This window comes from Microcaecilia unicolor, chromosome 4, assembly GCF_901765095.1.
Source record: "Microcaecilia unicolor chromosome 4, aMicUni1.1, whole genome shotgun sequence".
In the NCBI taxonomy this organism is placed as follows: domain Eukaryota; kingdom Metazoa; phylum Chordata; class Amphibia; order Gymnophiona; family Siphonopidae; genus Microcaecilia; species Microcaecilia unicolor.
In genome coordinates, this window is record NC_044034.1 from 371,803,227 (window position 1) to 371,827,092 (window position 23,866).

The window sequence follows — 23,866 nt, forward strand, 5'->3', positions numbered from 1 at the left end:
AAAGAGACAGCTTCACAGCCATCTGTTCTGGAAATATTATAAAGTTTAATAGACAATGGAACACATATAGATCGTGGAGATCTCATGGAGGAATTGATCTAGACGCCCCCAAGTTGATCGTTCCTCAGATGTGACTGTTATACTCAAGAACTCATAAACACCGATAGTCAGTTGCATTTTGTGTCTAGTTATCAGGGAAGGGTAGGGTGGGGGGGGGGGGGTTGGGGACAATTTGTTAAATCTTAAAATACACAATACATAGTAACATAGTAGATGACGGCAGATAAAGACCTGCATGGTCCATCCAGTCTGCCCATGACAAACTCATATGTGTATACCTTACCTTGAATTTGTACCTGTCCTTTTCAGGGCACAGACCATATAAGTCTGCCCAGCAGTATTTCCCGCCTCCCAACCACCAGTCCCGCCTCCCATCATCGGCTCTGGTACAGACCGTATAAGTCTGCCCTCCCCTATCCTAGCCTCCCAACCACCAACCCCTCTTCCCCCCACCTGCTCCGCCACCCAATTTCAGCTAAGCTTCTGAGGATCCATTCCTTCTGCACAGGATTCCTCTATGCATATCCCACTCATGTTTGAACTCCGTTACCGTTTTCATCTCCACTACCTCCCGCGGGAGGGCATTCCAATAATTGTATACTATGCATTGGCTGTGTGAATTTAAAACTTTAATAAAAATATTTGGAAAAAATAAAAAAGAAAGCTTCTTTACTGACTAGCTTGATTTATTGTTCACACTGAGCTTAGGTTTACAATAACACATTAAAGCACAAGTACTTAAAATGACTGAAATTGGAAGGGGGTGGTCCTGCCTGTATTTGCTTACAAGCTGTTAACATGATCTGTGTTTTCTCAATAAACACTAATCATTGCCAGCAGTGAGCCATGTTCACACCATGCATAACCAGAGGAGTCCCAAGTGCAAACGAGACCTTATTACCTGGTACATGTGAAAAGGAGGCAAATGGCGGATCTTAACTTCAATTTTATCTTCTTACAAGCTAGTGCTTCTGGTTGTCCCAGCAGGACGGAAAGTGCTGCTCGTCTAGTTACAGTACTTAAATCTTGAATTCTCCGTTACGTATTCTGCGTCAGTGCTACTGTCCAAGCTCATTCTACATCTTGCATGATAGAAGTGTGAGATTTGCAGAAACAAAATGACACCACCTCGGAGATAAGACTTTCTCTGCCTATGATTTATAGAAGGTAAAACCAGCTGTGAGCTTGTAAATAATAATCGCTATTGAAAATAAGTACCCCATTGCCAGTGTAACAATATTCACATTTTCGTTTAATACACAAGGATTTTTTTTTTTTTTTACCATGAAAATATGTTTTTGTTTAGGGTGTGTTAGGGACAGCTGAGGTTTGAGCTTGCCAGGGTGAACTAATTGTGTGCTGTTAGTATTTAGGGGGCTGGTGAAGTAACACGGTGGGGAAGGTGTTGTGTGTCCAGGAAACCTGCAAGCTTATACGTCACAATCTCAAGAGCTTGATGTATTTGTGTGGGGCTGAATGAAACGAGAGATTGGACGGCAATGGAAGAAAATGCAGTATATTGTGTCCAACAGTGCAAAGGTAGGTCAGATATTTTCCCAGGAACCCAGTCCTCCTCTCCTCTCATCCTGAAATGCACGATCAGGTTAACATTCACGGTTGCTTAACAAGAACAAAGCAAGCTGGGACTGATGTCTCTGCAGGGAATGCCCATTCTCCCACTGCTATCTAAAGGGTGAATAATCAGGCAGTAGACAACAGATACAGCTTGATCCACGATCCGTTTGGCGGTTAATTAATCTATATTAAGGAAAAGAGTCCTTGCCTATTCATTTCAAACACCAGCAAGGGGTGACAATCATTTGCGTCTGAGGCACTAGTAAAAGGGAAAATTCTGCAGTACTTTGAAGTGTTCACCGTGGAAGTCTGTCCAGCCATCAACGTGCGAGGTGGACTCGGGCCAGCTCAAGGTTTTTCCTCTATTTTTGTCTTGTGGTAATTGGGCAGCTCTAGTAGCCCTGTTGGTCCTGGAATAATCAGGTCTATCTGCAGACTGTAGTTCCCTCAATGTAACAATTATCTAAAGATGTTATCAGCTTCCCAAACCGGTCTCTTCCGCCAATGCTTTGGTGCCGAGGATACTGCAACATTGGGGACACTGTTGCACAGGCAAGGCTGCACCTGACCAACATTTAGAGCAAGTTACAAATGCAATGGAAACATCTGTCAGCTCTCTACCTACTGCCAGGTCTACAGTTTTACAATACAAAACGTTATTGACACTGGGGACATCGCTAGACCCTCCGTTCCTTCCTTGAATGGTCAGATGCCTTTCCATACAAACAAGAGATTGTGCTGTTCCTGAGATCTAATTTAATGGCACCAAAGGGTTTTTGGACTTCTCCTTTTCCAGATTCTCACCGTTTGAAGTCACCTGCCCTCAGCTCTGCCCTTGTTAGTTAAGCGATATTTCTTCTACGCTCGTATTACTTCTCATCCTCATCACCCTCACTCAAGCTGCTGATAGAGACCGAAGCAGCCTTTGGAGAAGAGGGTGGGGACGATCTGTTTGACATCCAGGGGAAGGGAGGGGACGGAGAGCGCTCTCGTGTTGGACTGCTGCTCGGGCTCTGCCTCGGAGATAGTGCCTGCAACATTCGGCCACTTCGTTCCTGGAACATCTGTTTCTGTGCAAGTGGAAACATATAAAGATATTTTAGTGAGCTTTTAGCGTTAGCCTGAAGAAAGTCTAAGGCTGCATACAGATCTGTTCTTCAGATTATTCTCAATTTATTTGCATGCATACAACCTAAGAACATGGCTGATTTGCACAGCAGGATTCCCTTGAAACCTAGACTATTTTTTGTGACCATTAATATTACCATGGATCCAAGACTATAGCCCAGGGATTCCTTGGGACTCCAGAGCAAAGAGGGTTTCTAACATTACTACTACTACTTAACATTTCTAAAGCGCTACTAGGGTTACGCAGCACTGTACAATTTAACATAGAAGGACAGTCCCTGCTCAAAGAGCTTACAATCTTATCCAAAACAAACATGCATGAGATAAATTTACATATACTTGGTTAGAGGCGCAGCCTATGGGTTAGAGCAGTGGGCTGTAAAGTAGAACAGAGTTCAAATCCTACCACTGATCCTTAGTGAAGGGACCTGCTCAAGGCCACTTAACTCTCTTTTTTTCTCAGGCACAAACTTAGATTGTGAGCGTCCTGGGGACAGGGAAATACCTGCTGCACCTAACTAACTCGCCTTGAATTACTACTACTGAAAAAGTGTGAGCTAGACCCAAATCTAACAGTATACACAAGTTATCTGTGATCTTGATAATGCTCAGAAATACTTAGGTTCCTTAAAAAAATCAGTTTAGGAAGTATTCCGAGCATTATCACTTTGAACTAGCGATTATTTTGCTTCACTTGAACATCCGAGCCCCAAGGATGGAATGCAGCTCTATGTCTTTACTCCTGGCTTCTAGGAAGAAGTCTACCAGGAGGTTGTATGGTTTTAGATGGAGGAGATTTGCTATCTCGATAAATAGCAGCAGATCTTGGACATACTTTCAAAACAAATAGGAGGAAATATTTTTTCACTCAACGAATAGTTAAGCCCTGGAACTCTTTGCCAGAGGATGTGGTAACAGCAGTTAGCGTATCTGGGTTTAAAAAATGGTTTGGACAAGTTCCTGGAGGAAAAGTCCATAGTCTGCTATTGAGACAGACATGGGGAAGCCACTGCTTGCCCTGAGATCTGTAGCATGGAATGTTGCCACGATTAGGTTTTCTGCCAGGTGTTATAAATAGCCCCCAGATAACCTATACAAAAATAGGACTCATAAAATCAGATTAATGAATCAAAGCTTAATTAAGCAATTTATTATTCAAATCATCCTTGCAAGAATGGGTGTCTATACCATCAGCTCTAACTTGGAGCTTGCCTCTATATACACACACACACACACAGATTTATATAAGATTCCACAGATTTTATAGTTACATTTAAGTGTCTGCCCCTAGGTTTTTCTCATTGGCCGATGGTCCTCTGCCTGTCTGCTAGGGTTCTGTGTAGTAGCAGCTGGGACTTTTTTTTTTTTTTTAGTTACATTTGTACCCCGCGCTTTCCCACTCATGGCAGGCTCAATGCGGCTTACATGGGGCAATGGAGGGTTAAGTGACTTGCCCAGAGTCACAAGGAGCTGCCTGTGCCGGGAATCAAACTCAGTTCCTCAGGACCAAAGTCCACCACCCTAACCACTAGGCCACTCCTCCAAACTCTCCACTCTCTTCCCCGCTAACTTCCCCCTCCCTTTTGCTTTCTTTGTTTCACTGTTATCTCAGGCCTAGTGTGGCCTTGAGCTGGTACGTTTGTCTGCCAGCCGTGTGTGTGGACTTCTTACCCCCCTTTTCCTCTCCCTTCTCCTGCTTAGTACCGATTCCTTTGTGCAATGATTCCACCAGCAAAGATACAGTGAAATGCTTTCTTTTACAGACCACTTTAGCTAGAGCCTATTACACAAGTATTGCCATACTGGGAAAGACCAAAGGTCCATCGAGCCCAGTGGCCAATCCAGGTCACAAATATCCGGCAAGATCCCAAAAAAGTACAAAACATTTTATACTGCTTATCCCAGAAATAGTGGATTTACCCCAAGTCCATTTAATAATGGTCTATGGACTTTTCCTTTATTTATTTATTGACTACATTTGTACCCCACATTTTCCCACCTATTTGCAGGCTCAATGTGGAAGCCGGCCAAGCCTTTTTTAAATTCCGCAAAGCTAACCGCCTTTACCACATTCTCTGGCAACGAATTCCAAGTTTAATTACACGTTGAGTGAAGAAATATTTTCTCCAATTCGTTTTAAATTTATTACATTGTAGCTTCATCGGATCCCCCCCAATCCCAGTATTTTTGGAAAATGTGAACAGATGCTTCACATATTAAAATGCCATATATTTCTATATTTCTTACACCAGGTACTTGTGACCTGGCTTGGCCACTGTTGGAAACAGAATACTGGGTTAGATGGACCACTGGTTTGACACAGTATGGCTAAAAAGAAATGGGATGACCTTGTGAGGAGTTCAACTCAGAAAAGACCACGTCTAGTCTTTCAAGGTCACAAAATGGATCTGGTTTTCTGTCTAAGGCAAAGCAGGGCCATTCGCATTCCTAATCTCCAGATGTGGAAAGCAAAGACACGTCATGAAAATTCATTAAAGGAATCCTGAAGCCCAGACCTGGAATGCAGCCCTGAAGTGCTCCAGCTGGACATCCTTCCCAGGGGTTAAACAGGTGAAACTTAGGGCCACAATAATTCAGGAGAGTCAAATGACCCAGTTGTGCAAATCCCAATAAATAAATAGAAATAAACGGAAAAAGAATGCTTCCAGCCAGTTGGTGCAGACTCCTAATCATCTAGTTGCACCAAGTCAAATTTTTAAAATTTTGCACATGATTGAAAATCCCACTCAGCAGCAAAGAAGTGGATGGAAAGTAGCATACCCAAGTCCCATCTGGACCGAACAACTCCAAAAAGTTGCCTATGAACTCGCGAGATTTCTCTTCCCACTTCTGAATGAGGTCATGGCTCTTTTCTTCTACTTTATACACAAATTCTTTGGATTTTTCTTCCACATTCTTCACCTTTTCCTTCATCTTGTCCACTTGGTTCTGAAAGCGATACTTTTTCTCCTGGTGGAAAGAGCCAGGCAGACAAAAAAAAGGTTATGAGACAGGTCTGTAAGACCATCAGCTTTCTGTTTTATTTTCACATCAGCTTTAGCCAAATACAAAAGTAACCCTGAAGACAAACAGCAGACTGGAACTGGTGCATTCCATGGGTTGGTCCAGCTGAGATGTTGAACCGGAGTTTCACATACATTTATAAAGCTAACGTTCAGCTCCTTGGCGGTGTATCCTCTCTGGAGGTTGCGTCGGGCATAAACGTCATAGTCCCGCACAATTCGAGTTATGATGTCCGATGTAGAGACTCCTTCTGTCCTTTGTGTAGGTACAAACATTCCTACAGAAGGAAAGACGCAATGAAAGGGGACAATTTAAATCAGTTCTTTGCTGTTTACAGCTAGATGTTAATATATTCTGTATTTGTCCTTCACATGTCAGGAATTCTATGTGATTTCTCCTCATTTTCACTTACATTACACTGATAAATCCTGCTTGGATTTAATCTTTCGTGGACAGTCACTAACTAATTTTAATCGGGTAGAAGAGAGGGAACCTATAGTGCTTATCTGTTAATATAAGTGGAATCAAAATAACTCAAAAACCTACCTACACATATATCAAATGACCTACTAGGTTGATAAATGAGTGTATGTGAAAGCACTGAACGTTCTCTCATAAAGAAGGAAAAGCCTCAAGGAGCTGTTGACCAACAGGTCTACTGAGCTACTGGCGATCAAAATGACCTAACATGTGGTTAATAAGATCTGTTCGTCATCATTGGCTCAAAAACCTTCTTTCGACTACAGGAAGGTTTTTGAGCCAATGACGACGAACAGATCTTATTACCCATATGTTAGGTCATTTTGATCGCCAGTAGCTCAGTAGACCTGTTGGTCAACAGCTCCTTGAGGCTTTTCCTTCTTTATGAGAGAACGTTCAGTGCTTTCACATACACTCATTTATCAACATAGTATAGTGGATTACTTGTTAACACAGTCTATGCTTCTAGGACATGTCAGTTGAACTCTTTTCTCTGGATATCTAGAGTCTGGAGGGATTGAGGTTTTCTCTTTTTTTTTTTTTTTTTTAACTTTAATTTTTTATTGAAAATCAGATCACAGTAACAAGACCTACAACTGTACATCACCCCTAAGGCAATTTACAACAGTCATATCGTCAATAGCTGGTACAGCAATCAACAACAAATCCATCCCTGTTAACCCTGTAACACATGCTTAACAACTGTATGCAACTAGCCCCTGTAATAAAAATTCCCCAAGTTGGTCTGCAAATGAGGGGGAACAACTTTCCCCCCTTACCAATCCGCAGGTTTTGGTTTTCTCCTTTAATTCCCCCCCCTCCCCCCCCCCCCCAACCTAAGTAACAGAAAAACTTCAGTATGTTCCCAAAATAACCCCCTCCTTGCCTCAAATCCACATTCCCTCATGAGGTATAAGGTATAGCAATGCGCACCCTATTGCATTCAATCAGCCCTGGAGTGTTAGCTTAATGACAGTTCTCAACCAAGCTGCTCATTCAGCACCAACCTCCATTTGCCTTCATATTCATGTCTCTCACCTTTAAACTCAAGATTTATTTTGTCAATCATACATATCTCTGTGATAGCTGTTATCCAGCCCAATATAGTACGGCCCTCTGCCCTTCTCCATCCTCTTGCAATACCCACCTTTGCAGTAAAAATTAATAAGTGTGCCACACTTGGTGGGAGTCCTTCATCATGGAAACCCTGAGGTAGGAGTCCCAAAATGCATGCCAGTTTATTATCTTTCCAATCCTCCCCGTCCATTGCTGGGTCTTATCCCAAACAGTCCCCCAATACTGACGTACTATTGGGCATTCCCACCACATATAACATAGTAGATGACGGCAGAAAAAAGACCTGCACGGTCCATCCAGTCTGCCCAACAAGATAACTCATATGTGCTACTTTTTGTGTATACCTTACCTTGATTTGTATCTGTCTTTTTCAGGGCACAGACCATATAAGTCTGCCCAGCACTAGTCCCGCCTCCCAACTCCAGCCCCTTGATTTGTATGTCTTTTTCAGGGCACAGACCATATAAGTCTGCCCAGCACTAGCCCCGCCTCCCAACCACCAGCCCCTTGATTTGTATCTGTCTTTTTCAGGGCACAGACCGTATAAGTCTGCCCAGCACTAACCCTGCCTCCCAACCATCCATTGTACCCCTCTGACCACAGCCTCCAGCAGTCTCCTGACATTCCCACCCAATTTCCTTTCTCTGTCTGGTGTCCAGTATGTTCTATGTAAGATCTGGTATTGCATCTGGTTATATTTAGTAATAAGTGTACATTTATGAGCAGAACAATATATTTTTCCCAGTCCTCATCTTCCAAGTGAGAACCCACTCAACAGGTCCATTTCTCCTCTGCCCCACCCCAAACCTCTGGGAACAGAGGGGGGAAGCTCTGTATGCTTACAGATGTCTGGAAGTAGAACTGTTTAAAATTGGGTCTAGAAGGAAGCTCTTGTCCCGTGTGTGTGTGTGTGTGTGTGTATATATATATATATATATATATATATATATATACACACACACACACACACACACACACACACACGGGACAAGAGCTTCCTTCTAGACCCAATTTTAAACAGTTCTACTTCCAGACAGGTCATAACTCTATGCAAATTCCTTTTAGCATCTGTCCTCATTAGAAAATCCCTCCCCTGAAAGAACTGGTAAAAAGAAATTTTCATCCCCAACATGTCTTGGAGCGTCTCCTGTGAAACCAAAATTCCTTGGCAAAACAAATCTGTACTCTGATTCTGTTCCCCAAATTCAAAAATGGAACATGGGTAAAAAATACTTTTCTCTAACAGAACCTGTCTTACTGAAGATTCCTCAAAGTGAAATTCTCTCAGGGTCTTCAAAACAGCAACATGATTGTAACATTTCAGATTAGGAACCCCCCCCCCCCCCCCCCCCCCCCCCCGCTTCTTAACACCCACTAGTGTTTGCCATCCTACCTTCGCCCTTTTACCTGCCCAAATAAAAGTTCCTCAATATCCTATCTCATTGTTTAAAATACTTCTTCGGTATTTTAAGCGGCAACTGAGCAAAGAGAAATAAAATTTTGGGTAAGACCATCATGTGCACCATCGCAGTTCTACCCCACCAGGTTAACCAAAGTGACTGCCAGGAGTCTAAATCATTCTGAATTTGGCAAGTGAGCCTCTCTTAGTTCAGCTGAAACAAATCTAAGCATTTGTTGGACAAAACTATCCCCAGGTACCTAAAGCCTTTATGTGCTACTCAAAAATGGGAACTGGGAAAATTCTGAGTCACTTCTGTGGTCAGATTATTTATTATAATAATTATCAAAAGTTGTCTTGAACATTGTGAACAAAGATTTAAACAGTGTCAAGTAATAATTAATTATACTGTATCAATTTTATACTATTACTTTACAGATTGAACCCAGTTACATTAATAAATATGCATAAAACAGATTTGCATTAAATGGAAGCGACAGGCATGCAAATCTGTCTCATGCATATTCATGAGGGATATCCTGAAAACGCATCTAGCTGGTGGTCTCACAGGACAGGTTTTAAACCATTGCTCTAATGAAATTACAGCATCATCATAAAACACCAGGGATCATTAAATTCAACACATTTATAACATCAGCTGCTCTTAAGGAATGGAAATGGCCTAGTGGTTAGAGCTCATTAGCTGGGAACCAGGGAAGCCAGAGTTCAAATCCTGCTTGTGCCGCTGATGCTCCTTGTCAAATCAGTTTATCTACACACGAAGGCAGAGTGGAAGTAAAACTTATGTACTTATGTACTTATGATATGATGCGAGTTGCAGAAGTCATAGGAGAAGATCTGATATCAACAACTAAGCAAATGTCAAGAGAGAATGACAGCGAATGATTTTGAAACTGAAGATGCCGTCTGTGGATTGAAAGTGAAAATGCCGTTTTGATGATTGGCTAGCGGTTTAAATGTCCATGAGATCTAAATGGTGAGAGTTCTCTCTCAAATTTAATTTCTGATATCCTGTATAATAAGCACTAAAGTGAAAGAAATTGCGAGCTAAAGTGATCGTTTAAATGTATGATACCTTCCTTTGTTACTTCAAATGTCGATGCACAACCCCTGAAGAAGCCGTTAGAGTGAAACAGGTCTGGCCGTCATCGGGTGTCAGTTAAGTGCTCGACTTCTTTCTGCTATTTTTAAAGACAAGTACATAGTTGCTATTGCATTGTCAAAGGAGAGTGATTTTTGTGCCTAAATTAAAATGAAAATGAAGAACATTATTTTAACAAAGGACAAGGGCTTTCTAACCACCAGAACATACCAAGTAAAATCAAATTCAAACATATCACCTCCGAGGAAAGCAGCCTGCAGAGTACCTCAAGGATCACCAATACTCTTCAACATGATGATGATCCCACTGGCAAAGTCCTTATCCAATCGAGGCCTTCACCCATTCATCTATGCAGATGATGTTACAATGTACATTCCCTTCAGACATGCCTTGACTGAAATAATCAATGAAATCAATGATGGCCTGAACTTCATGGACTCTTGGGCAAATTCATTCCAACTGAAAAAAACACACTGCCTTATCCTCTCATCTCAACGTAACAACTACAAACCTGCAACCATAAACCCCCCAGGACACGCACTCCCTATTTCAGACAGCCTAAAAATACTCAGAGTCACAATCGACCGTAATCTCACTCTCGAGAGCCAAGTAAAAGCCATAATAAAGAAAATGTTCTACTCAGTGTGGAAACTCAAACGAATAAAACCTTTCTTCCAGAGGGATACCTTTCGTAAACTAATACAATCAATGGTCCTAAGCCATGCAGATTACTGCAACGGAATCTATGCGGGATGTAAAGAACAACTCTCAAAAAAACTCCAGACCGCCCAAAACACAGCGGCCAGACTGATATATGGTAAAACACGATTCGAAAGCGCTAAACCCCTTCGAGAAAAGCTGCACTGGCTCCCAATCAAAGAATGGATCATCTTCGAAATCTGCACATTGGTCCACAAAATCATCTACGGCTAGTCTCAGGATACATGACAAACCTCATAGATCTACCAACTAGAAACAGACTCGGATCAGCACGATCATACCTAAACCTATATTACCCAAACTGTAAAGGGCTAAAATACAAAACAACTCACACACTCTCCTACATAAGCGCACAACTATGGAGTGGACTCCCGCATGCAGTGAAAACAATACATGACCACCTAAACTTCAGGAAATCATTGAAAACCCACCTCTTCAAAAAAGCTTATCCCACCGATCCAACATAAATCCCCACACCCAGCAACACAACATAATCAATGATTGTACTGGACAATTTACTCCCTCTTCCCCCTCGACCCCATGACGCCTGAATCACTTCTACCTCATTTGACCACAACACAATCTTGTATTTGTTATCAACCGAAATGGCAAATGCCTTTACGGTACTTTGTAAGCCACACTGAGCCTGTAAATAGGTGGGAAAATGTGGGGTATAAATGTATCAAATAAATTAATTAAGTAAATAAATAAAGTAATTAAAAAAATGTTAAAAGAGTGCTAAGAGTGCTACGAGTTTTTTTTAGACCTGTGATGAATACCACAACCTCAGTGAAAGACAGCAAAATTGTAGTAAGCGTTTGGGTGTTTTGAGGTCTTTTTCTCGTTTTACTTAAAATAATACCATATCTTTATACCATTACTGGTCTCTTCATTTATTTCATTGCTAATGCTCCTCCTCCTCCTCCTGCTAGTTATCATTTCTATAGCGCTACTAGATATACACACCACTGTACACTAAATATGTAAGAGACGGTCCCTGCTCGACAGAGCTTACAATGTAACCAAGACAGACAAACAGGATAAAGGACAAGGGAATTACTTACAGACACTGAACAGGTGAACAGGAGTTAATAGAATTAAAAGCAGCCTCAAAAAGGTGGGCTTTTAAGCTAGGCTTGAATATGGCCAGAGATGTAGCTCGACACACCGACCCGGAAGTCTATTCCAGGCGTACGCTGTGCGCCTAAGCACGCCCCACATATTTAGTGCTTACCGTCGCTTCGCAAAATGGCCCCTTAAGACTAAGCCCTCCAAGGACAGAGAAATACCTAGTCTGCCTAAATATAACTCACCTTCAGCTACTACTGAAAAGGGACTGAGCTAAATCCCAACACAAGTTAAATAAACAAAGAAACTCCGAGACATTGAGCTCAACTGCAGAAAAAGTACAGAAGAGTAGAACAGGAACGATGCTTCACCTGCCTCCTTAATGTGCTTGTACACGTCGTCTGAGCCAGCAGAAGAGTAGGGAATGTCATCATGAGCCACAAAATCAATCTGCAGAGAAAGCAAGAAAAAAATTTCACTTAACGATAACACTGCCACACACAGGCACTTTATTTCTTTAACACTTCCTGCCTATAGAACTAGCTTCAGGGCACAGAAAACAAACTAAGAAAACAAGATTTCCTTATATGAAAAAAAAAAACAACAACCCAACAACACTGCTTTGAGTCAGTACTCCTACCTAAAATCAGAAGGAGTGGAACGAACACAAATATCCCACGGAGAATCACAGTTAAAAGTAAGGAGTGGGAACAGAGTCAGGCACTTCAAAACAGACCACAGACGCTGGACGTAAATCAAAAATCTTTAACGGAGGATGACTCAACAGGGTATCATGTTTTGGTACACACAGTGCCTTCCTCAGGAGGTTTGTCTGTGTATGAAGATCTAAACCCTCAGAATGTGGATTCTAGAAGGAAGTGGTCTTTGGAAAGACCTTTGTTGTGAAAGTGAATATCGCTGCTTCTGAACATCATAGAAAAGCTTTAGATCTTCATACACAGACAATAAGATAAGGATAAGGCAGGCCAAGAGGAACTTCGAAAAAAAGATTGAGTTTGAGGCAAAAACACATAGTAAAAATTTTTTTTAGGTATATTAAAAGCAGGAAGCCGGCAAAAGAATCAGTTGGACCGCTAGATGACCAAGGAGTTAAAGGGGGCGATCAGGGAAGACAAAGCCGTAGCGGAGAGATTAAATGAATTCTTTGCTTTGGTCTTCACCGAGGAAGATTTGGATAGGATATCGGTGCCGGAAATGGTATTCGAAGCTGACGAGTCAGAGAAACTTAATGAATTCTCTGTAAAACTGGAGGATGTAATGGGGCAGTTCTACAAATTGAAGAGTAGCAAATCTCCTGGACCAGATGGTATTCATCCCAGAGTACTGATAGAACTGAAAAATGAGCTTGCGGAGCTATTTTTAGTAATACGTAATTTATCCTAAAAATCAAGCGTGGTACCGGAAGATTAGAGGGTGGCCAATGTATACGCAGATTTTTAAAAAGGTTCCAGAGGAGATCCGGGAAATTATAGACCGGTGAGTCTGACGTTGGTGCTGGGCAAAATGGTAGAGACTATTATTAAGAACAAAATTACAGAGCATATTCAAAAGCATGGATTAATGAGACAAAGTCAACATGGATTTAGTGAAGGGAAATCTTGCCTCACCAATCTACTACATTTCTTTGAAGGGTGAACATGTGGATAAAGGGGAGCTGGTTGATATTGTGTATCTGGATTTTCAGAAGGCGTTTGGCAACACCTCATGAAAGACTCCAGAGGAAATTGGAGCGTCATGGGATAGGAGGTAGTGTTCTATTGTGGATTAAAAACTGGTTAAAAGATAGAAAACAGAGAGTAGGGTTAAATGGTCAGTATCTCAATGGAGAAGGGTAGTTAGTGGGGTTCCCCAGGGGTCTGTGCTGGGACTGCTGCTTTTTAACATATTTATAAATGACCTAGAAATGGGAGTAACTAGTGAGGTAATTAAATTTGCTGATAACACAAAGTTATTCAAAGTCGTTAATCGTGGGAAAATTGTAAAAAATTACAAGAGGACCTTATGAGACTGGGCGTCTAAATGGCAGACGACATTTAATGTGAGCAAGTGCAAAGTGATGCATGTGGGAAAGAGGAACCCGAATTATAGCTACGTCATGCAAGGTTCCACGTTAGGAGTCATGGACCAAAGGTGTCGTTGTTGATGATACATTGAAACCTTCTTCTCAGTGTGCTGCTGCGGCTAAGAAAGCAAATAGAATGTTAGATATTATTAGGAAAGGAATGGAAAACAAAAATGAGGATATTATAATGCCTTTGTATCGCTCAGTGGTGCGTTCACACCTTGAATGGTCGCCGCATGGTTCACACCTTCTGGTCGTCGCATCTCAAAAAAGATATAGTAGAATTAGGAAAGGAGCAGAGAAGGGCAATGAAAATGATAAAGGGGTTGGGACGACTTCCCTATGAGGAAAGGCTAAAGCGGCTAGGGCTCTTCAGCTTGGAGAAAAGGCGGCTGAGGGGAGATATGATAGAGGTCTATAAAATAATGAGTGGAGTTGAACGGGTAGATGTGAAGCGTCTGTTCACGCTTTCCAAAAATCCTAGGACTAGGGGGCATGCAATGAAGCTACAATGTAGTAAATTTAAAACGAATCGGAGAAAATGTTTCTTCACTCAACGTGTAATTAAACTCTGGAATTTGTTGCCAGAGAATGAGGTAAAGGTGGTTAGCTTAGCGGAGTTTTAAAAAGGTTTGGACGGCTTCCTAAAGGAAAAGTCCATAGACCGTTATTAAATGGACTTGGGGAAAATCCACTATTTTTGGGATAAGCAGTGTAAAATGTTTTGTACTTTTTTGGGATCTTGCCAGGTATTTATGACCTGGATCGGCCACTGTTGAAAACAGGTTGCTGGGCTTGATGGACCTTTGGTCTGTCCCAGTATAGCAATACTTTTGTACAGGCCTAGGTCACCTGACTGGACTGGATTTGCGCATCTGACCGTGTTCCTCTACCATCCTGTCTGTTTCATTTATCTTTTGTTGTTATGCAAGTGCTTCTTTTCTTTCCGCTGATGTACTTCTATTTCTGAGTTGTTGCTTATAGTTTGTAAACCACTTTCTTCTGGTCAGATAAAGCGGTATAACGTTACTAATTATTTTGTATTCCATAGGAATATAGTGTTTGAATAGTACTTTGCATATTATTGGAGAGAGGTTCTTCCTATATGTGCTATGGAGGGGGCGGAAACCTGACTGTGATTCGTGTAATATTGAGAACTAGTATTCTCAGTGGAGGAGGGTAGTTAGTGGGGTCCCGCAGGGGTCTGTGCTGGGTCCGTTGCTTTTTAATGTATTTATAAATGACCTAGAGATGGGAATAACTAGTGAGGTAATTAAATTCGCCGATGACACAAAATTATTCAGGGTCGTCAAGTCGCAGGAGGAATGTGAACGATTACAGGAGGACCTTGCGAGACTGGGAGAATGGGCGTGCAAGTGGCAGATGAAGTTCAATGTTGACAAGTGCAAAGTGATGCATGTGGGTAAGAGGAACCCGAATTATAGCTACGTCTTGCAAGGTTCCGCGTTAGGAGTTACGGATCAAGAAAGGGATCTGGGTGTCGTCGTCGATGATACGCTGAAACCTTCTGCTCAGTGTGCTGCTGCGGCTAGGAAAGCGAATAGAATGTTGGGTGTTATTAAGAAGGGTATGGAGTCCAGGTGTGCGGATGTTATAATGCCGTTGTATCGCTCCATGGTGCGACCGCACCTGGAGTATTGTGTTCAGTACTGGTCTCCGTATCTCAAAAAAGATATAGTAGAATTGGAAAAGGTACAGCGAAGGGCGACGAAAATGATAGTGGGGATGGGACGACTTTCCTATGAAGAGAGGCTGAGAAGGCTAGGGCTTTTCAGCTTGGAGAAGAGACGGCTGAGGGGAGATATGATAGAAGTGTATAAAATAATGAGTGGAATGGATCGGGTGGATGTGAAGCGACTGTTCACGCTATCCAAAAATACTAGGACTAGAGGGCATGAGTTGAAGCTACAGTGTGGTAAATTTAAAACGAATCGGAGAAAATTTTTCTTCACCCAACGTGTAATTAGACTCTGGAATTCATTGCCGGAGAACGTGGTACGGGCGGTTAGCTTGACGGAGTTTAAAAAGGGGTTAGATAGATTCCTAAAGGACAAGTCCATAGACCGCTATTAAATGGACTGGAAAAATTCCTCATTTTTAGGTATAACTTGTCTGGAATGTTTTTACGTTTGGGGAGCGTGCCAGGTGCCCTTGACCTGGATTGGCCACTGTCGGTGACAGGATGCTGGGCTAGATGGACCTTTGGTCTTTCCCAGTATGGCACTACTTATGTACTTATGTAACTAGTAAAAAAGCCCCGTTTCTGATGCAAATGAAACGGGGGCTAGCAATGTTTTCTTCTGTGTGCATGTGGGAGTGTGTGTGTCCCTGCTCTCTGGCCTCTCTCCCCTCCCCCCTCTGAGTCCTTCAGTAAAAAAGCCCTGTTTCTGATGCAAATGAAACGGGGGGGGGGGGGGGGGCTAGCAAGGTTTTCTTCTGTGTGCATGTGGGAGTGTGTGTGTCCCTGCTCTCTGGCCTCTCTCCCCTCCCCCCTCTGAGTCCTTCAGTAAAAAAGCCCTGTTTCTGATGCAAATGAAACGGGGGGGGGGGGGGGGGGGGCTAGCAAGGGTTTCTTCTGTGTGCATGTGGGAGTGTGTGTGTCCCTGCTCTCTGGCCTCTCTCCCCTCCCCCCTCTGAGTCCTTCAGTAAAAAAGCCCTGTTTCTGATGCAAATGAAACGGGGGGGGGGGGGGGGGGGGCTAGCAAGGTTTTCTTCTGTGTGCATGTGGGAGTGTGTGTGTCCCTGCTCTCTGGCCTCTCTCCCCTCCCCCTCTGAGTCCTTCAGTAAAAAAGCCCTGTTTCTGATGCAAATGAAACGGGGGGGGGGGGGGGGCTAGCAAGGTTTTCTTCTGTGTGCATGTGGGAGTGTGTGTGTCCCTGCTCTCTGGCCTCTCTCCCCTCCCCCCTCTGAGTCCTTCACTGTTACAGAGCCAGCGATTTGATTTCGTGCTCTGCTGTTTTCCTTCACTGACTGTGGTACAGAGAGGGCGGGGCAGACACTCATAGGGAAACCGGATATCTCGCCCCCTTCACACTTCCGGCTGGAGGCTTCATAGAACGTTGGTTTTGCCTTTTATATAGAGAGATTTGGTTATGTAATCTGTAAGTTGTTTGGTTACCATGCTTTCCATCAGTTTGACTGACAACGGAATGGATTATACTGGACGGTAGTTAGTGATTTCATTTGTTTTTTTCTTGGTGTCTTTTGGTATCGGAGTGAGTAGGATATTGCCATTTTCCTTAGGGAAGAGAGCTTGCTGAAGCATGTAGTTTAGGTGGGATGTGAGGTCTGCTATGAAGCGGTCAGGGGCGGATTTCATCAGGTAGTTGGGACAGGTATCTAGTTTACAGTAATTCTGAAAATTGCTCTTTAGGGTAGGGGCAGGAGGGTCTCATTTTTATTTTCTTAGTTTATATACTTAAAATTCAGATGTCAGAGTGACACTTATATTTTGCTTGTCTGATGGGAATTACAGTCATGCTGCAGGCTTGTGGCCCTGGCCCCTTTACTCCTTATTGTGATTTGGTGATGCATTTCTCTCATATTTTACTGTAGAGCGTCCCCCTGACAGACTGACAGACTGCTGCTAACAGCTCAGATAAGTGCAGCTAATCTTTTTGAATATAATACAATATAGACAACACAAAATTAGCAGCGTTAAATTTGGAGGTTTTTGACTAGTGACAAGCTAGCCTGATATCCACAGCACGAGCAAAATAGCTCTATGTGGGATATTGAAGGCATTAACCCTATAAAGTTAATCAGAGTATTAACAACGAAAGGTTAAGCATCTGAAGTCTTTTCCTCCTATGTAATTCAATAGTAGATTCGTGAGAGGGTTATGCGCATTATTTAAGTTGAAACAGATCTCACATTTTACAGCAATGCAACAGGACACAAGCAAATAAGGATGACCAACACAACAGCATTAAAGCAGAAAGGGGAAAAGCTCTTACAAGTGAGGAGCATAAACAATGCAGAGTGAATCCTACCTTATGTTTCTCCAGGAATTCTGCTGAGAGCGTCCAGGGGGCATCCCTGATAACTTCGTCTACATAGCGACAGTGTCGGAGAGCCTCGTAACGTTCGTTTTCATCCATCACCGTGAATCCTTTGTATTTGTGGGTCAGTTCATCACTACAAACTAAACAAGCAGCAAACCCAGACATCAATAAGCAAGCAGACAAATGCACACCCAGAAGTCCCAGGGACTCTCATTTACATCCGTTTTAAAAGGTGCTTGAGTGAATGGGAGCCAGCAGTGCTGGAGGGGCTTAGCACGTAACACCTTTGAAGTTGCACACTGCAGATCACAGCAGGCGTAAGAGTGGTGGCTGGCTTCTTGCATTTGAGGAACACTTTTATAGGGAAAGGGAACTGGGACTTGACATACTGCCTTTCTGAGGTTTTTGCAACTACATTCAAAGCAGTTTACATATATTCAGGTACTTATTTTGTACCAGGGGCAATGGAGGGTTAAGTGACTTGCCCAGAGTCACAAGGAGCTACAGTGGGAATTGAACCCAGTTCCCCAGAATCAGAGTCCACGGCTCTAACCATTAGGCCACTCCTCCACTAGCAACATTCCATGTAGAAGCCTGCCCTTGTAGATCACCAATGCGGTCGCGCAGGCTTCTGTTTCTGTAAGTCTGACATCCTGCACGACATGAGAAACAGAAGGAATAGGAAGCCTTTTGCGAGGAGGACCTCAGCTGGTGGGGGGTTGAGGTCCCCCGCCAGCAAAGGTAAGCGGGTTGACGGTGGGGGGGGGGTCGAGTGGGTTGTCGGGGAGGGAGGGATCGACAATGGCGGGCAGGTGGTGTTGGCGGCAATGGGAGTCGGGGGGGGGGGGGGGGGCTAAAATGTGCCCCCTCACCTCAGGCTCCTCTGGACTAGAGAGCTGCACGGCTTCCGTCCCCGCGGGAATCCCGCGGAACCCGCGGGATTCCCGCAGGGACGGAGGCAGTTCTTGCGGGGTTCCTGCGGGGATGGAAGCCGTTCTGCGGGGTTCCCGCGGGGACGGAGTCAGTTCCTGCGGGGTTCCCGCGGGGATGGAACCAGTTCTATGGGCTTCCCGTGGAATTGTAAGCTCCACCTGCACCAGCCTCTCATCTACCGAATACCAATTTCTTTGAGTGCTGTCTCCTCCTCCTCCTCCTCTTCCTCCTTGCTTTAACAGCATAAATGTGGAAAGTCTTCCATTAAGGAGGTGGTAGAGTCACAAATGATGACGGAATTCAAAAAGGCATGGGATGAACACAGAGGATCTCTAATTAGAAAATGGAAGTTATAAAAAACCTAACCTTAAATGGCTGCATGTGTGTGGATGTGTCAAGTGACGCTTAGATGGCGACTCTGGCTGTGATGAACTAGGGCTGATACCTGGCAGACTTGTATGGTCTGTGTCTCATACATGGCAATCTGGTGTAGGATGGGCTGGAAAGGGCTTAGACAGCAACTTCAGTGGCTGGAACATGAGGACAGTGCTGGACAGACTTTTATGGTCTGTGTCCCACAAATGAGAACATGAATAGGCTGGAGTGGGCTTCGATGGCAACTCCAGCAGTTGGAACATAAGGATGGGGCCAGATAGACTTCTGTGGTCTTTGTTCCAGAAACACGAAAGAAAGACCATAATCAAGTATATAATATCACACTCGTTGATTTAATGATGAATTGATCATGAGTGTGACTATTGGCAGAGTGGATAGACCGTTCAGGTCTATTTGCTGTCACTTACTATGTTACTATTAATCCTCTTTGCTACCAGGCTGGTGCACAGACCTCAGCTCTGACACAGGCACGAGAATCAGATGTCACCTGACCTACTGGCGCGTGCATGTGGCGACCTCTCAGCACAGAGTGCAAGTGAATTGGAGACAAGTCTTACATGTGCGCACCAGAGTGTTCCAACTTCCGTTCCTTCCTTGTCTACAATGCTGTGGCTCAAATCCAGAGAGAGACTGAGGGAGCTGACTGGAACTTTCTTTTATGTACTATTACATTCTTACGGGGATGGGTTAAATTCTTACGGGGATGGGTGGGGATGGGTTAAATTCTTGCGGGGACGGGTTGGGATGGTTTAAATTTTTGCGGGGATGGGTGGGGATGGGTAAGATTCCAGTGGGGATGGGTGGGGACGGGTAAGATTCCAGCGGGGACGGGCGGGAATGGGTAAGATTTCTGTCCCCGTGCAACTCTCTACTCTGGACCCCCCTCCCGCTGAAGTCTGGCTACGCCCCTGCTCCTAACGCCTTTGGCTCTGCTCTGATCAAACTCGATCCTTCCCGACACTCATCTACACTATTCATACTTTCCAACAGGAGAGGGCAAATTATGGCCTGTGAGCTAAAATCAGCTGCATCTCAATTGTGAATTTAACATTATCCCTGACCTACTTACACTAAGGGCTGGAGTTACTAATGTGATTTACCATATTAATTATTTTATTTGTTACATTTGTCCCCCACATTTTCCCAGCTATTTGCAATTTAAAGCATGTTAGTGTGGAATAACCCGTCTTAAATCTATTCCTCTCTCTGCAGTAGCTCTTAGGATGTTATCATTCAAAGCCTCCAGGGTATCTCACTTCCAATGACCCACCCTGCCGAACTTCTGGTTCGTGGTATATACAAGACACTGGTTTAATTTTTCAAAATAAAATTAGACACCCAGTGGAGATTCAGGTAGGTTACCCTAGTTATTTCATGGCATCAAACTCTTTGGACTTTCACCCACTCCAACCACCCTTGCCTCAACTCTGACCAGGGTCAAAGGGACCCTTCCCCCCCCCCTCCACACACACACCTGCTGTAGCACTCGGGCCAAAACATGTGTTCACCCTTGTTTAGGAGGATGTTCAAGGCTTGTTTTTTTTTAAGTGTCTTTACAGAATGTGTTCATGAGGTTCAGAGGATGGTCTGATTGGACTGTAGCTCGCTGGCATGGTAGGACTACGATTTGGGACTGAGCAGGACTCTCAGCAATTACAGTGAGTATTTATATATTCATTTATTTATGGCATGTTCCCAGCCCTTTTCCCGGTAGACTGTAATTAGTATTTTTTCAATTAGCTCTTTTTTTCCTCTTTCAGCCTTTGGGACTCTAGTTAATAGAGTATCACGTTGAAATGCATTTGTTTATTATATTATTTTTAATTGTACTTTATTACGTTTTCTACATTAAAAACAGCACAAACATCAACAACTTAAACAAGCTGAATAGAACAAAATCAAGCAAATCTACAGAAGGTGCATACCATTATTTTATGTTAAAAATAAATCAGCAAATCACCCAAGCTGAATAGGACGCATGAAACACACAGACTTTCCTCACACACCATTCAATTTGGACCTTACCTCCGACAAGTAAGTAGCTGTTAGGAAACAGATTTTTAGCTTGCATAAGGGCTCTGGCATGCCCAGAGTGGAAGAGGTCAAATATCCCATCTGCATACACTCGGACTGGTCTGTCAACTGTGTGAGAAGAAAGACAGTGGTAAAGACAGCACAGATGGAAAAACATTTATCCAGCTTCCCATAAGGATCATTCAAACCTCAGTCACATATTCAAGCATCTGAGACACAGGCTCACGGCTGAATCAGATATATTAGTACTAACATTTATTCCTCTTCTCCATAATTTAGGATAAGAACATAAGGACAGCCATACTGGGTCAGACCAATGGTCCATCTAGCCCAGTACCCTGCTTCCAACAATGGCCAATTCAGGTCACAAGTATCTGGCAAAATCCCAAACAGCAGCGAGATTCCTGACTCCAAAAGAATAGCAATCAAAAACAGCGAAGATGACGCAAAAAAGGAAAAAATGCAAAAAGAGAAAAATAAGGAAAAGTAGAAAATAAAAAAGAAAAAGAAAAAACCACAAAAAACAAAAAAGATAAAATCAAAAAAAAGACACAAAAATGATAAAACTTATGAATTTAAAAAGGCTGTGTGCGCGATCTGACAATAATCGCTATGGAAAACTGTGGCTAAAAACGTCTCGCTGGAGTAGCTGCAAATCAGCTTCACATTCTGATTTGCAGCTACTCCAGCGAGACGTTTTTAGCCACAGTTTTCCATAGTGATTATTGTCAGATCGCGCACACAGCCTTTTTAAAGGTAGAGTGGTTTTGAATAAGGTAGTGTTTGATAGAACACTCTTCAAAGAAATATTGATATTACCAGAGAACAGATACATGGTGTAACAGACTCCTGATGCAGGCCAGTTGGGCTGAAACACAGCTGTGTCGAGCCATATCACCTTAATAAATTCATAAGTTTTATCATTATCATTATTTTTGTGTCGTCTTTTTTTGATTTTATCTTTTTTGTTTTTTGTGGTTTTTTTCTTTTTCCTTTTCTACTTTTCCTTATTTTTCTCTTTTTGCATTTTTTCCTTTTTTGCGTCATCTTCGCTGTTTTTGATTACTGTTGTTTTTTGTGGAGACTGGTTTCTTCCGTGTTTTGTCCAAAAGAATAGCAACATTCCATGCTGTCAATCCCAGGGAGAGCAGTGGCTTCCCCCATGTCCATCTCAATAGCAGACTATAAACTTTTCCTCCAGGAACTTTTCCGAACTATTTTTTAAACCCAGATACACTAACCATTGTTACCACATCCTCTGGCTACGAGTTCCAGAGCTTAACTATTCTTTGAGTTAAAAAATATTTCCTCCTATTTGTTTTGAAACTATTTACATTTAATTTCATTGAGTGTCCCCTGGTCTTTGTACTTTTTGAAAGAGTGAAAAATCAGTTCACGTTTACCCATTCTACACCACTCAGGATTTTGTAGACCTCAATCATATCCCCCTCAGCCATCTCTTTTCCACGCTGAAGAGACATAAACTCTTTAGCCTTTCCTCATATGGGAGGAATTCCATCCTCTATTATTTTGGTCGCTCTTTTTTGGACCTTTTCTAATTCCGCTATATCTTTTTTGAGATACGGCACCAGAATTGAATGCAATACTCAAGGTGAGGTCAAATCATGGAGCGATACAGAGGCATTATAACATTCTAGGCATTATAACATTCTAGGTCTTAATTTGCATCCCTTTCCTAATAATTCTTACATCCTGTTTGATTTTTGGCTGCTGCTGCATACTGGGCAGAAGATTTCAGTGTATGGTCTACAATGACACCCAGATCTTTTTCTTGAGTGTTAACTCCTAAGGTGGACTCTAGCATCAAGTAAATATGATTTGGATTATTCTTCCCAATGTGCATCGTTTTGCATTTGTCCACATTAAATTTAATCTGCCATTTGGATGCCCAGTCTTCCAGTTTCCTAAGGTCTTCCTGTAATTTTTCACAGTCCACATGTGTTTTGAAAACTTGAGTTATGATTTCCAGACAATTTATAAATGTTAAATAACTCTGCTGCCCATCTCGTCTTCCGCCAGGGTCGCTTTACTCATACTACCCCTCTCCTCAAGTCGCTTCACTGGCTCCCTATCCGTTTTCGCATCCTGTTCAAACTTCTTCTACTAACCTATAAATGTACTCACTCTGCTGCTCCCCAGTATCTCTCCACACTCGTCCTTCCCTACACCCCTTCCCGTGCACTCCGCTCCATGGATAAATCCTTCTTATCTGTTCCCTTCTCCACTACTGCCAACTCCAGACTTCGCGCCTTCTGTCTCGCTGCACCCTACGCCTGGAATAAACTTCCTGAGCCCCTTCGTCTTGCCCCATCCTTGGCCACCTTTAAATCTAGACTGAAAGCCCATCTCTTTAACATTGCTTTTGACTCGTAACCAGTTGTAACCACTCGCCTCCACCTACCCTCCTCTCCTCCTTCCCGTTCACATTAATTGATTTGATTTGCTTACTTTTTTTTTGTCTATTAGATTGTAAGCTCTTTGAGCAGGGACTGTCTTTCTTCTATGTTTGTGCAGCACTGCGTACGCCTTGTAGCGCCATAGAAATGCTAAATAGTAGTAGTAGTAGAGGAGTAGCCTATTGGTTAGTGCAGTGCAGCTCCTTGTGACTCTGGGTAAGTCACTAAACCCTCCATTGCCCCTGGTACAAAATAAGTACCTGAATATATGTAAACCGCTTTGAATGTAGTTGCAAAAACCTCAGAAAGACGGTATATCAAGTC

General features: G+C 42.9%; 1 protein-coding gene across 1 annotated transcript in view; it reads right to left on the reverse strand.

The window, feature by feature from the left end:
* Positions 1-738: 738 nt before the first annotated feature.
* Positions 739-23,866, reverse strand: part of PCYT1B (phosphate cytidylyltransferase 1, choline, beta) — a 56,566-nt gene continuing 33,438 nt past the window's right edge. The window contains exons 3-8 of the mRNA XM_030202368.1: positions 21,117-21,233; positions 17,751-17,902; positions 12,026-12,104; positions 5,922-6,064; positions 5,545-5,733; positions 739-2,705 (exon numbers count right to left, since the gene is read on the reverse strand). Of these exons, the coding sequence (XP_030058228.1) occupies positions 2,505-2,705; positions 5,545-5,733; positions 5,922-6,064; positions 12,026-12,104; positions 17,751-17,902; positions 21,117-21,233 (881 nt within the window). The 3' untranslated portion in view covers positions 739-2,504. The remainder of the gene's footprint in view (positions 2,706-5,544; positions 5,734-5,921; positions 6,065-12,025; positions 12,105-17,750; positions 17,903-21,116; positions 21,234-23,866) is intronic.